This window comes from Solea senegalensis, linkage group LG16, assembly GCF_019176455.1.
Source record: "Solea senegalensis isolate Sse05_10M linkage group LG16, IFAPA_SoseM_1, whole genome shotgun sequence".
NCBI classification, from domain to species: domain Eukaryota; kingdom Metazoa; phylum Chordata; class Actinopteri; order Pleuronectiformes; family Soleidae; genus Solea; species Solea senegalensis.
This window is the reverse complement of record NC_058036.1, coordinates 3203585-3216801: the sequence shown is the minus strand read 5'-3', so window position 1 is coordinate 3216801 and position 13217 is coordinate 3203585. Positions and strand designations below refer to the sequence as shown.

The 13217-nt window shown below is 40.7% G+C and overlaps 1 protein-coding gene across 2 annotated transcripts; it reads right to left on the bottom strand.

Moving 5' to 3' along the window:
• Positions 1-7319: 7319 nt before the first annotated feature.
• mtfr1l (mitochondrial fission regulator 1-like) lies at positions 7320-13042 on the bottom strand. Of its 2 annotated transcripts, none has more exons than XM_044046888.1 (8): positions 12912-13042; positions 11852-12014; positions 11630-11737; positions 11437-11546; positions 10879-11090; positions 10284-10662; positions 9674-9821; positions 7320-9499 (listed from the first exon to the last, which is right to left on the bottom strand). In XM_044046888.1, exons 2-7 carry the CDS (start codon positions 11864-11866, stop codon positions 9704-9706), a joined length of 942 nt encoding a protein of 313 aa, XP_043902823.1. In that variant the 5' UTR covers positions 11867-12014; positions 12912-13042; the 3' UTR covers positions 7320-9499; positions 9674-9703. The 2 variants fall into 2 exon arrangements, with proteins under 2 accessions (XP_043902823.1, XP_043902824.1); XM_044046889.1 differs by having other exon boundaries at positions 12929-13042.
• Between the last annotated feature and the right edge of the window lie 175 nt (positions 13043-13217).

The following is a 13217-nucleotide window of genomic DNA, read 5'->3' as shown; positions in this document are numbered from 1 at the left end:
TGAGGGGCGGTGTGTTGCCAAGGTTTGGTCCGAGCGAGTACCCTGGCAACAGAGTTCTGAACACGTTGGAGCCTATAAAGCATTTTCTTGGGGACCCCAAACAGGACAGCGTTGCAGTCGTCCAGGCGTGATGTTATGAAAGTCTTGATTGGATGAGGGTCTCCGTGACAGAATCAGGGAGTGACGGCCGGAGTTGTGAGATATTTCTGAGTGGAAAAAAGGCAGATTTGTGTGTGTCAAATGATTAAATGAGTGGAGTCCCTAATGGCACCCAGGTTGCGGAACCTCCGTGGACAGCGAAGTGGTGAAGTCACCCACAGAGAGGACCAGATCTCCAACCTTGTGGAGGAGAGACTTTGGAGCGACAGCAATCAAATCAGTCCTCCGGCTGTTTCAGGTTAGAAGTCAACCAAGATTTTATTTCCTGTAAACAGTTGATAAGAGATTGTGGAGCTGAGTGGATGGAGATGCACTCAGATAGAGTTGGGTATCATCAGCATAGCAGCGGATGTTTGAACCATGGCGGCATGACGAGCCGGCCAAGTGGGAGCATGTATATGGAGAAGATGAGAGGGCCAAGGACGGGACCTTGTGGCACACCGGAGTGGGGGTGGACACATGTTTCCAGTCAGAAAGGTAGGAGTGAAACCAGGACAGATTGGAAAGGTGCTTAAGAAGAATGGCGTGAAAAACAGTTATGGAAAGATGCCACGGAACCAAAATACTACAATAAAAGTTAAGCTATTAATTGTTGTTGTGTAATATGTTCCAGGAACTTCACCAAAAACCGAGCGAGTTTGATTGTTCATGTCTGGGAACCCTTTTTAATCACAACTTTGACGACACCCCACATGGTTGAGCAATGTTCGTTTCTGCACACTGACTTCTCTCACTGCTACAAACACGGGAGAGCAATGCTGCGTTGCTTTTCTCCTCCTCGTCCACACGTAGTTGCTTCATTGATGCCATTCCTGCTCATCGAGTCTGACGTGCCAGGAGGTTTTGAATCAACTTTTCCAAACGCCGTCACACTCGCACGTGCCAAACTCAGCCCCTCTGGGAAACTCGACATGTCAACCAGTTATTCTTGGAGTGCAGTTTCGTGCTCATGCACATGGCGTTTTAATCAGTTTCTAGTTCCAGGAAAGCCGTGATCAGTGTTTTCACTGTTTTCACATTCAGGGCAGAAGTTAAAGCACTGACAGACACTGACATATTGTATTAGTGATAAATAATGATGCGCCTTTTTTGTTATTAAACTGCTCTTCTGGAGATTTATTACTACACCGTCGTTTTAATAACACGGAGGGAAAATTGATCTGAAGGTGACACGCTGTAATTAATGTGGCTCATACAGTAAGACGCTGCAAATAACCTCTGTAGAACACAACAGTTGAAACTGTTTCGGAGCGTATACAACAAATATGTGATGCAATGAAATTAAAACTATTATTGATCTACATTCTACTACAAATTAAAACACTTTATAATGAGAATAAAATTGCATTGAAACAAAGCATTATCCCTAACCTTAAAGGGTCAGTTCACCCAAATCAAAAGAGGTCAGTACATTCTCGAAAGGCCCTGGAATACGTCCGCACACGTGCATGTACCAGGTCTTGATGTTGCCCATATCTTATTTCTTTGGAGGAAAAACCCATATCTGATTTCTGCAATTACACCACAGGGTGGGGGGGGGCGTGGCTACTGACCTGAAAATGGTTAATGGGCCGAAAACAGAAGTGAAAATGGTGAGTCCACTGGTTTGAGCCCTCGTCCTCTGTCCACAAATGCCCAGCTCTGAATCTGATTCGACGATATCTGAACCGGGTCGTAATCTGATTTGTGCCTCACGGGAGGAGAAGATCAGAGTTGGGGTGACTTGGTACCACCATGCAGTGCAAATGAACCATAATAATCTCAACCGTAATCCAAAATTTAACTCAAGTCTTTGGTCCAAACTAAACCGAACACGCAATTGAGGTCCTACCTCATAAGGGCCAGGTTATGGCCTCTATGAGGACTACTGGTCCTGACAAGGTCAGTGTTTATGCCAGAAAAAAAGTCCTTAAGAGGCAACACATACAAGTATACACACACACACACAGTATGTCCTAGCATGTGTTATAGTAATTGGCAAATTGATTCCCTAAGAACCGAAGCTAATTATCTCATAATATCATGAGCCGTCCCAGGAATAATCTCAGCAGGGTTCACGGCAAAGTAATGAGACATGGGAGTACATATACTATATATATATACATATACACCATTATACCAGTTAAAAGTTAAAGAGTATTTGCTGTGTGTGATTTTTCGCCCTGTGGCTTCTTCTCTCCTCTCATCCGTCAACTGTGTCGTCCAAACACAACGCTGTACGACCCAGTTCTCAATCTGAACTGTGAGAAGATGCCAATCTGGGCATAATGTATGTGTGTCACGATTCAAACGCTCCAAAGTAGAGTAAAACAAAAGGAATTGATTCCACAAGTAAAAGACTTAAAACTTGACTTACACTTAAAGACGTGGTGCTTGGACGACAGGACTGAAAAAGCAAGAGCGACTAAAAAAAACAAAACAACTAACTGACACAAGACAAGGCGAACGAGGACTATTTACACATGAGGTAGGGGAACACAGGTGAAACCAATGAGGGGCGGAGTCGGCAATCTCAACGGAGGAAAAGGAAGTCGGGATGTGAAAAGAGGAGTACAAAATAAAACAGGAAGTGAGCGACTTAACTAAACAGGAAGAGACGAAAAAGGACCGACATGAACGAATCGAGACAGGAAATAATAAATGTGAAGATTTTACTTCAGTAAAAGTAAAAATGTACTCAAGTTAAAAAGGTAGCTCGTGTAACATGTACTCAACAAGTTCACTTTAGAGCGTATTCATTTGTGAATTCAAATATCGATATTTGCCCTGGCGTACCGATTATCGTATCGCACGATGGAGGACGACGATATATACATATATACATATATTTATATATATATATATACATATCGAATATACACTGATACTACGGATCTGTCACCACTTCCAGGGCCGAGCTTCACTGAAATAGACGTTGAACGCTCTTCAGTGTGTTCCTCAGTGGCTTGTGGAGTGAGACGTGAGACGGGAGATGCTGCTGCTGCTGCTGCTACTGCTGCTGCTACTGCTACTGCTGCTGCTGCTGTATCTCTTTCATTTGAGCCAGTGATGCACGGCTGAACCCCCCGCGACCATGTAACTGGTCTCCAGCTGGTCATTAGTCGTGGTGTGTGCCAATCAAAGCTAATGAGACAGCGGAGGCTAAAAACAGCCCGGAACAGCAGCTGATCCTCTGCCTCACTGTGAGGAAGAGTCACACCGGTTCATACTGTTACTGTTATTAGTTTTATATACAGTGTATATATGTATATATATAATTGGCTTGTTTGTTCATTTGTTTGTTTACATTTAATTCAGTTTTTCAGTTTGTAGACTTCTGCCGTCTTTGCCGTTTAAAAAAATTAAATAAAATTATAACTAAGTATTCCTATCAGTTAACAGAATACGTACTTATATACAAGTGTACAAGTGTATAGCAGTGCAGACTTTCATACAAGGATTGCAGCTCAAAGTGCGTCACAATAAAAGGCAAATAACACATTTCAAAAGCAAATACAACAATAAAACACAAAGGAAAAGTCTAAGGTAAAAAAAACCCTGTTTTAACTTTTAAATAAACTAAAAATGCAAATAAAACACAATAATAAAAAGTAAAAATATAAAAAGTATAAATATCTAGTGAGCTGGCTTCCCTGACATCTGAGGGTAGGGTGTTCCAAAGTTTAGAGGCGTAAATAACTAAGGCCGCATCCCCAATTTTCTCTCGACTGTTGTGTTGTTCATAATCGATGAATCTTAAGCCAATTTGTGCATCATTTGTTACTAATAAACTGTCAAAAATGGCCAGTTTTGATAAGAATTGGCAATTATTTCTTGTGTCTCATACGTAGCGATTGATATTGAAGAAAATTAATATTAATTATTGCCCAGCTCTACTTCTTGGTTTTATGGCTCACGAGGTGGAAACGTTGAACACAGCTGAATATCTTCTGGATTATGATCAAATAATTTATGTCTTTATGACAAATAATTAACATCATCAGACCACATTCTGGTTTTTGTGACTTCTGCACAATTACTGCTACTTTATATCACTACTAAAAAATCCCTACTTTGACTCAACACACCCTGGATGTCCATATAAGGAGTTGTGCATTATTCCCATGGCAAATTACCAATCCAATGTGTTTATAGATGGTTTAAATGGGCCCACCCACTGGTGAGTTAGTTAGTCGGCACTGGTAATGGTCGCATTAATGCCCACTGTACTGGGGTGGCGGCGGTGGATCAGTGGTACAGCAGGTCGTCTTTTGTCTGGAAGGTTGTGGTTGTGTCCCGAGACACTGAGGCCAAAGTTGCTCCTGATGCTTGTGCCAGCAACAGATGAGTGAGATAATAGAGGTGGGATAAATTATTTGGGTTCATTGACTAAAAGAAATACTGATTCATGTGTAAAATGTCTTAATGTTTACATCAGGGGTGTCAAACATATGGCCCGAAGGCCAGAACTGGCCCACCAGAGATTGGTATAAAACAAGGCCCTGATGACCGGTAGATAAAATATGAACCCCACACATGTATAGAACTACTGTAGCCCAGTGTTTATATCCCCCGGTGTTAACACACTTGTGTGTCTTCACGAGTTCCACTCATGAGTGTGTGTTTTTTTTTTAAATTTGCATCACAACGCGCACAAAGACCCCCAGAAATAGAAACATCCACTCATGTTGTGACTCATAAGTGTTAGTTTTGTGTCTTGATGACGCGGGCGGATGCGTGGGTGACACCGGGGGGGGAGAGTGGGTGGATGGGTGGATGGGTGGATGGGAGGAAGGAGGGGGGGCGGGTGGGGAGCGGCAGATGCGACGCTCGTGTTAACAAAGACCTCAGTCGTCCACTCGAGTCTCGGCTTCATTCAGCCCCGTTGTTGCTACGATACGACATGGGAGACGACACTCAAACTCAGGCCGACGTGCACGAGCTGTGACATTTAAGACTCCATTTCAAATGTCATTGTCGACACTTGTGCGTTTGACAAGTTCACTTTAAATATTGTTTGTCTGTCATGTGAAAAAAGAGAGATGGACACACTTAAAGTTTAAGAACTTAAATCTATTCAAATTAGACCTGCAACTCACGCTTATTTTCAGATATCGACGAAACTGTCGATTATTTTCTCGATTAATCGTTTGGTCCATAAAATATCAGAAAACCTTAAACAATGTTGATCGGTGTTCGTCACACCTGGAATTGATGATGTTCTCAAATGTCTTGTTTTGTCCACAAACCAAAGTGATTGACTTTTAATGATTTCTTTGTTTTCCAGAGCAAAGAAACGGAGAAAATAGTCACATTTAAGAAGCTGAAACAATCAGAAATCTTGTTTTCATCATGAAAAAAGCTTCAAACCGATTAATCGATTATAAAAATAGTTGTCGACTAATTTAGTAATCGATTAATAATCAGAATGCAGAAATAAGTAGCACCAGCTTTGCAAACATCTAAAGGTTGTTGAACAATTTAAAAATAATGTTAATGTGGAGGAAAAGAAGGTTTAAAAAGCAGCAACCTCCATTTTATCACAACAAATTAACACATAGAAACAAGAAGATTAAAATACTTTAGAAATAACTAACATTTTGCATATAGACACAGATGTGATTAACATAATGGTCACACAGCAGCAGCAGATTATTGCTTGACTGCTACTTACCACAGAGTGGGAAACGTGGCGGCTGCTGCCCGATGCTTAGACACTGTTGTTGCTTTTAAAAAGCAGTTAAAAACTTTACTTTTTAATCTGGCTTTTCGTTTGACTAATTGTTTTACGGTGTTTTCCTTGAAACTGAAAACAGAAAATCTGAAAAGAAACAATTCTGAGATTAAAGTCAGAATTCTGAGGGGAAAAAGTCAGAATTCTGAGATTAAAGTCAAAATTCTGAGAAAAAAAAGTCAGAATTATGAGATTAAAGTCAGAATTCTGAGGAAAATAAGTCAAAATTCTGAGATTAAAGTCAGAATTCTGACTTTTTATCTCAGAATTATTTTTTAAAATTTCTTTCAATTGTTTTTTTTTTTACATGTGGCTCTAATATTCCTCCGTACAGTACAGATGTTACTTTCAAATTTCATATTTTAGTATCTGTCTTCGTTTGATTGGCTTCTGTCAGAAATGCTTGATGTGCTACGTCAGAAAATAGTCAATTTGAAAGGTTTGGCCGAGCCACTGAGATTAAAATCAAATCTATGTATATATTTTTTATAATGATTATTTTCAGAACTACAAAATAATTGCAACTCCAGTCTGACTCACACTTACACTTAAACGCTGCTCTATAAAATGGTGACTTCACCTTTCAGTGGCACCAGGGGGCTGCCTATTCAAACGTGTACAAAGTGCTTTGAAAGTGCTCACTCACCCTGATTAAAAAAAAAAAAAGTCTCAATGTCACTTTGAACTGAGTAACTGTATTTATAGGTTCAACAGAGCCTCATTTTTGACACTTAGCTCTATTAACCGAGCTCTCGGCAGACATTTCCCTGTATCTAAAATAGGTAGTAAGTCCATTGTGGAGGTGCAGAGGGACAACTAGGCCAAGGACTCTCACAGAAAATAGACTGTGACTCACTGAGGGGACACATTGTCTTGGGAACAGGAAATGGGAAGAAAAAAAAATGATGTGGGTTAACAATAATCCTCGAAATTAGGGATTGTGACGGGATAGTTACTACGGGTTATTTCAGGCACATAATGGCTGGCCTTAAGCTAAATGTCAGAGAACATTTTACTCAAGTATTGAATGTGTATTTTCCATTTATACCACTCGTTCTGCAAGTGTGAATTTTATGTAACATGTACAGTAGTGTAAGTAAAATGATAAAATCTGGTAAGGAACTGCAAATTAAATGTGCACAAACTGCTCATATCTAGGTTTAAGTAGAACAGTAGAAGCATTGACATGTTTTGTAAACACTTGAATCACTGACATTAAGGCTGAGGAGTCATATATTGTTATATACCGTCTTTTAAAAGTATAAAGCAGCATAATACTGACAAATGTGACACCTCAAGAAAGCTCAAGAAAGTGGAGAATTAAAGGCACTCACTACTTCATAATAATCAACACCAACCCTCGTCTTATTCTCCTGCACTGCCCCACAGTGGTGACATTTGATAATGCATGATGGTGGTGGTGTGAAACAGTCGCTGAGCACGGTTGTTCTTTCAAAACATCAGCCTGTCTTTATTTACAAGTCCATACATGATTAACAAAAAACAAACAAACAAAGAATATACAGGTGGTGATGGCTCAAACTTAACACACACAGAAAAATCTGTGGAAAACAATCACTTAAAGTCAAACGATGCATTTGGGGTGGGTTTGTTTCGCAAGGACCGCCATACAACGAGCATATATACATTGAGAGTTTCACTTCCTTAGTGTTACTTCAAGTGAACACGACTCGAAGGCCAAGTCAAGCCAAACTGAACACACTTCCAACTTCACTGCACGCACACACACGCAAACACAGAAGGTGGTCGTGTCTTTTCCACGTGGCAAAACCTAACTAGTCCTCGTCATGAAGATGAAATGTTAGAGCAGTGACATGAGTGGAGGCAAAGGTGGCACAAAAAAGAAGCAAGTGCTGCGAGTGAGTGAGTTACACTCACATCTGGTTCTGAACACAGTCGTTTATTGCACGTTTGAGGTGATGAAGATGTTGGCGGCCAATTTATTATTATCATTAATAACTATAATAACCTGGGGCGGAGGCAAGGTTATTATAGTTAATGGAAACTAACGGAATAAGGAAACTAAAATGAAAAAAATAAAAACTAGCTGTAAAGGTTACACACAAATGCAATGATTGAATTTATATGGTCACAATTGTCGTATTTAAATGGCAACGTAATCAAATCAAAGTCACGCAGGAGTGAAATAATGGAGAAGGAATCGGCCTTTTCACTCACATCTGGAGTCAAACAAAACAATATGAGATGAATGCATGAATCTACTGTAGGTGAATCAAAGCTCTAGTCTTTTATTGGGTTTATTGTTTGTTAAATTTCGCTCATGTTTTCCCTCCTGACTCACAAATATTACGATGCGTCTCATGAGGGTTATTTATTATTATTATTATTTATTTATGTTCTGTTCACGTGTGTCTTTAGTCTGTTGGCTACCTGACACACTATCTGCATTTTGCACTTCAGACTCATTTCTTGTAGACCGTTACATTTGATTCAGGGACAAATACTCCATTTTACAAACAACTAGAGCGTATAAAAACTAGCAAACCCACTCTAAAAACTAATTAAAACCCAAGTTATTTTAAAAACAAACAGTCAAAACTCAATAAAAAACAGAAAACTAATGAAAAACCCCAAACTATAATAACCTTGGACGGAGCGGCACGTTGAGGAAAAACAGAAGGCAGGCCAATTAAAACAAACCTATGGCACTTTTGAGCTCATAAGGGGAATAAAACCAGGCATCGGAACAGGCCACAGACCTGTGGTTAAACATCAACAATATTCATTTTAACACACACAAACTCACAAAATGTATTTCTTAACCTATAGTTTAGTCTGTCTCTGCCCTCACTGAAGAGTTTCCCACACACACATCCTTTTAATTCACACACTTCAAAGTTCAGTCTTGCATCTATTACCATATTTCAGTTTTGTAGTTTAAAGAATAATAATAATAATAATAATAAAAAAAACTAAACCACTGCCCTGAGGCTCAGTGATGACCACTTCTTTTTAGGCTTTTCTCAAAAAAAAAAAAGAAAATAAAGAAAAGTGGACAGGCATAAGAGGTGCAGTGGAGCGAGGTCATGATGCATCTGCAGACTCCATACTGTCATGCAAATATTAACAGCACAGATATGAACGTACACTTCTCCGCAGTGCCCACACACACACACACAACATCTGTGTGTGTGCACTAAATCAGTTTCATCTGAAAACAAAACAAAACATTATCTTCAAGTAAGAGAACTGTTTTTACACATCTGAAAAAACTTAAAACAATTGTTCTATGGAAAAATTCAAAAGATACAGCAACTCTTTTCATAGCAGGATGCGTCGAATGTTTCTAATGTTCCAAATGTTGCACATGGGCCGTCTTACTGTCATTGAGTCATTATTGAAAATATGAAAATAATTTTTCTCCCAGAGTTGAACGCACTGAATGCAGGAACTGACTATAACAGCTGGCTGTTTCCACTGGCACTGCACTGCACTGCGAGGTTCACGTTTGATCATAAACGCCTGGGACTGGGAGCCTTTTTTTTCTTTTTGTTTGTATGCTTTTACCTCTGAGAAACAACTATTGCCTTGATATTGCGGAGCAACGTTTGTGGATCCATGGGTACATTCTCCACAGGCAAAGGCCTAAAAAACAACAAGGGGGGGGGCAGAAAGACAACTAAGAACCCACAAGTCAGCGAAAACAGTTCCATTTGATAATGGAAATAAAATGACCCTAATGACATAAGAATAATTACACAAACAGTTAGAAAAGATTTAAAAGCAATACAAAAACTTTATTAGTCTGTCCTGACTTACATTGAACAGCAGGTTTGGGTGGTGACTGGGCTACTTCCAATTCACAGCGGCAGTATCTTCTTCCTTCAAAACAAACTTTTTCCTCAAAGCCTCTGAAATAAGAGAGGCCGAGTCCTCTTCTCTCAGGGACGTGCAGCCTCTGTTGTATCTGCAAGGACAAGCAGTGGAAATGTTCAGCAACAACACAATTATTTGATCAGACATTAGTTTCCTCCCACATGCAGATTTGGGAAAAGGGCAACCTGAATCAATAGAATCAGTTCATTAAAACTATTTGTTCAGAACTTCCTCCATGACCGGAGCACAGTCACTGAACTGAGATACAGCGGCAGGGTTTGTGATGCCGCTCGCGATCGGCAGTGCTGTCGCTAAATACACCCGACTCCTCTGTTAAATATTGAGATTGTAGACATTTCCCTGATAATTGTTGGAGATTAACCTGCGTTTTTAGGATTGTTGAGTCTTTTTAACTGATCTACACTTCGTCATTGTTCGGCTTGATTCTTGTGTCGGACGTGTCTTCCTGTGACAGCACTCTGTGGCTCCACAAACCAGTTATTAACACAATACATGGACAATTTTAATAGTTTGACCCAGTGGCAACCCTCACCTGTCTTTGCTCATCTTCATGCGGTTCATGTCCTTCAGGATGTCCATAACATCAGCAAAGCTGGTGGACTTGGACAGTGACACTGTATCCTCCTCCGCTTCCCGGAAGTCCATGCTGGGCCTGTCCAGGTCAAATGTTGCCGATGCGGTCATTGAAACAGGCGGTAGAGGGTCAGGGGCCAGCTCTGACACCACAGAAACAACATCTTTCTCATCTTCCTCCTCCAGCTCCTCTTCCTCCTCCTCCGTGACGTCACTGATGACAAAGGAAGCAGCAGCAGTGGCAGCCGGCTGGTAGGGTGCCGTCTCAAAAGGCGCCATGGAGAAAGTCATACTTGTGTCATCGGGGGAAAGGAGATCAGGTGTCAGTGGGTTGGAGCCTGAAAGGAAAAAAGTGAGGCACAGGAGAAAAATGAGAGAACAAAAGTGCTTTAAGAGAATTAAACTGCTGACTTGGCAACAAAACAATCAACATAAAGCGATTTAGAATCTTATGTTTTAGTCGGAATGTGAAAAGCTAGATGTGTTACCAGTTGTTATGCCCTTGTTATCAAAGTTTCACATCTACAGTTAACATGGCACTTTCTACTACTTACCAGTATCATTTGACACAATCTTGGCAATCTGTGCACGGAGTCTGCTGAGCTCGTCCTGCAGGGCCGTTGTGCGATTCAGTGCCGTGACGCCAGGCTTCCTTAGACCCTCCATCCTTTTGCCTTCACGGCGGAAATTGGGCACAGATGAGTTCCTGTGGAGCACCAGCAGGGGCGTGGGCCGCCACTCGTGTTTCAGAGGACGTGTGTCACTCCTGGAAGCACAGGGTGTGAAATCAGTGTCATCGAGCTTTCATGACAACAGACTGAGCTTTTACTGTCCACAGCAGACCCAGAAAAAGTCATATCACTATTCTACACCTAATGCCAACACTTTAAGTGTGTGTAAGGCAAAATATTCCTGTCTTTATTAAGTTTATACCATTCTTAGCCATTAATTACAGCTAAAAAGTTTACAGAGCTGAATCACTGGCTCCCTAATATAGCTGTTACAGCAAAAACTGGACCGAATAATCCAGTTTTCACATCCACCCACTTCATGCTATGAGGGAGAAGTGACATGGCGCTTAAACAATGAGAAGTTACTAAAGACACACTTACCGCACTCTGGCATACGTTTCCTCTTCATCTGCAGCAATCCAGGCTATATCTGCCAAGGTAGGAACAATGGGCCCATCCATTGGTCGCAGAGAAGGTATACCTGGTAGTTCCTGTAACACAAGGACACAATGCTTAACATGGGCCATATTATTGCTTGATTAAAAAAAAAAGTCACATTGGATTTGATATGTACCTGAAAACATGCCCTTTGTGGAGGTTTGAGTGGGAGAGTAGATCCTATTCTTCTAACAACACTACGTGTGGATCCGTGAGGCTTATTCTGCCAGATGGGAATTACTTCCTGCAAAATATAAAACACCGTCAGTCGAGGCAATATTTAAATATCAATGCAAACATGGAATTATCAGTTTTTTTAAAGTTAGCCAGTGATAAGCATAGAACCCAAAAAACTTACAGTTTCAGTGTCCATAATGATAGCAGGTCAATCTCATTCAATGCGGAGATGCACACCGGTGTTTGGTGCAAAGAGTGGCTTAAGATGGAGCAGTTCAACAAACAGATTCCATGTCAGTCTGGTGTCAGCTCTTGGGATATTATTTGGTGATTACCTAGAGCAGCTGTCCAAAGTAACAAACAGGGCAACTAAATAAATCAATAACAATGAAAAGTAAAAGACAACTGATGAAATTGTTAAATATTCATTTACTGTTATTTGATAAAACAATGCATGTTGTCAGACAGCCTCTGACTTAATGAACGGCCCTCCGTTTACAACGTTTGCAAACATTGGTTTCTTTGTCTCCACAAGAGATTAGTAAAGACGTGTTTAAGATGTGGCACAATTACTACTACCCGAGTAAATGTTACTTTACCTCAAAAACGATAACAGTTCACAGTGAATGCTTTTACCTACTTTTTACCTAAGGCAGTTTCTCAGATCTCAGAAAGTGAAAAACTACTGCAACCCAATTCACAATTGTGACCGAATTCGTGCATACTGTAACGTTCCTGGCTAAATTGATATTTCAAATATTTAATCATACACATTAGAAAAGACAGTCTGAGGTTGAATGTTTTAAAAAGGTACACAAACAAAAAAAGGGTGTTGATAGGTTGTCACACATTGCAAACTGTACTGCGAAAAGATGAACAGAGCTAACTATAGTGACATAAATCTCACCTAGTCGTGAGTAGGTGAGCCTGTGCTAACTAACACAGCTAACCACAGCTAGGTTAAAGCCACTGTTAAACGCTACTCTTGTCTAATGTTACCGTGCATGACAGATAACGATAAAGGCTCGACAATACTCCACAGTTGTGATGTTTGTACAGTGTCTCTCTGCGCATCTTTAGCCGGTTGCTACGGGCATCAAACACACAGGAAGCATAAATTAGCTTTAGCATCACCGGGACAACGGCCCCCGGCATGACCCTCAACCCTACACCGCCATTTTACACATTTTTTCTCGTATTCTGTACGAAATACACGTATTAATCGTAAGAGAAAAACGTACACTAGATGAAGACTCACGGAAACGCCACAGTGTCGTATTCTTTGTGAGTTCTCCTCTTCGTCTTTCAGCTATGTTGTCGTTTATCAGGCCGGAAACCTGTGTCACTCCTTACTGTGACGTGATTGGCTGGAGCATGATGACATCACTTTACCACAGCCTGTCCGAGAGCTCCCCCTAGGGGTGGAGGTCAACAGCGACGACTTCACTCTGCATGAACATTCTGATTTGCACCATGTTCATGTCTGATAAAATCAATGTGTGTATGTGTGTATATATTTTATAGACTGCAGACTCCCGCACTGGAAC

Excerpts from the sequence above, each read along its gene's own strand:
- mtfr1l (XM_044046888.1), bottom strand. Across the intron at positions 11,091-11,436 it reads GAAACGTATGCCAGAGTGCG|GAGTGACACACGTCCTCTGA; the intron begins GTAAGTGTGTCT and ends CTGTGCTTCCAG. Across the intron at positions 9,822-10,283 it reads ATGAAGATGAGCAAAGACAG|ATACAACAGAGGCTGCACGT; the intron begins GTGAGGGTTGCC and ends TTGTCCTTGCAG.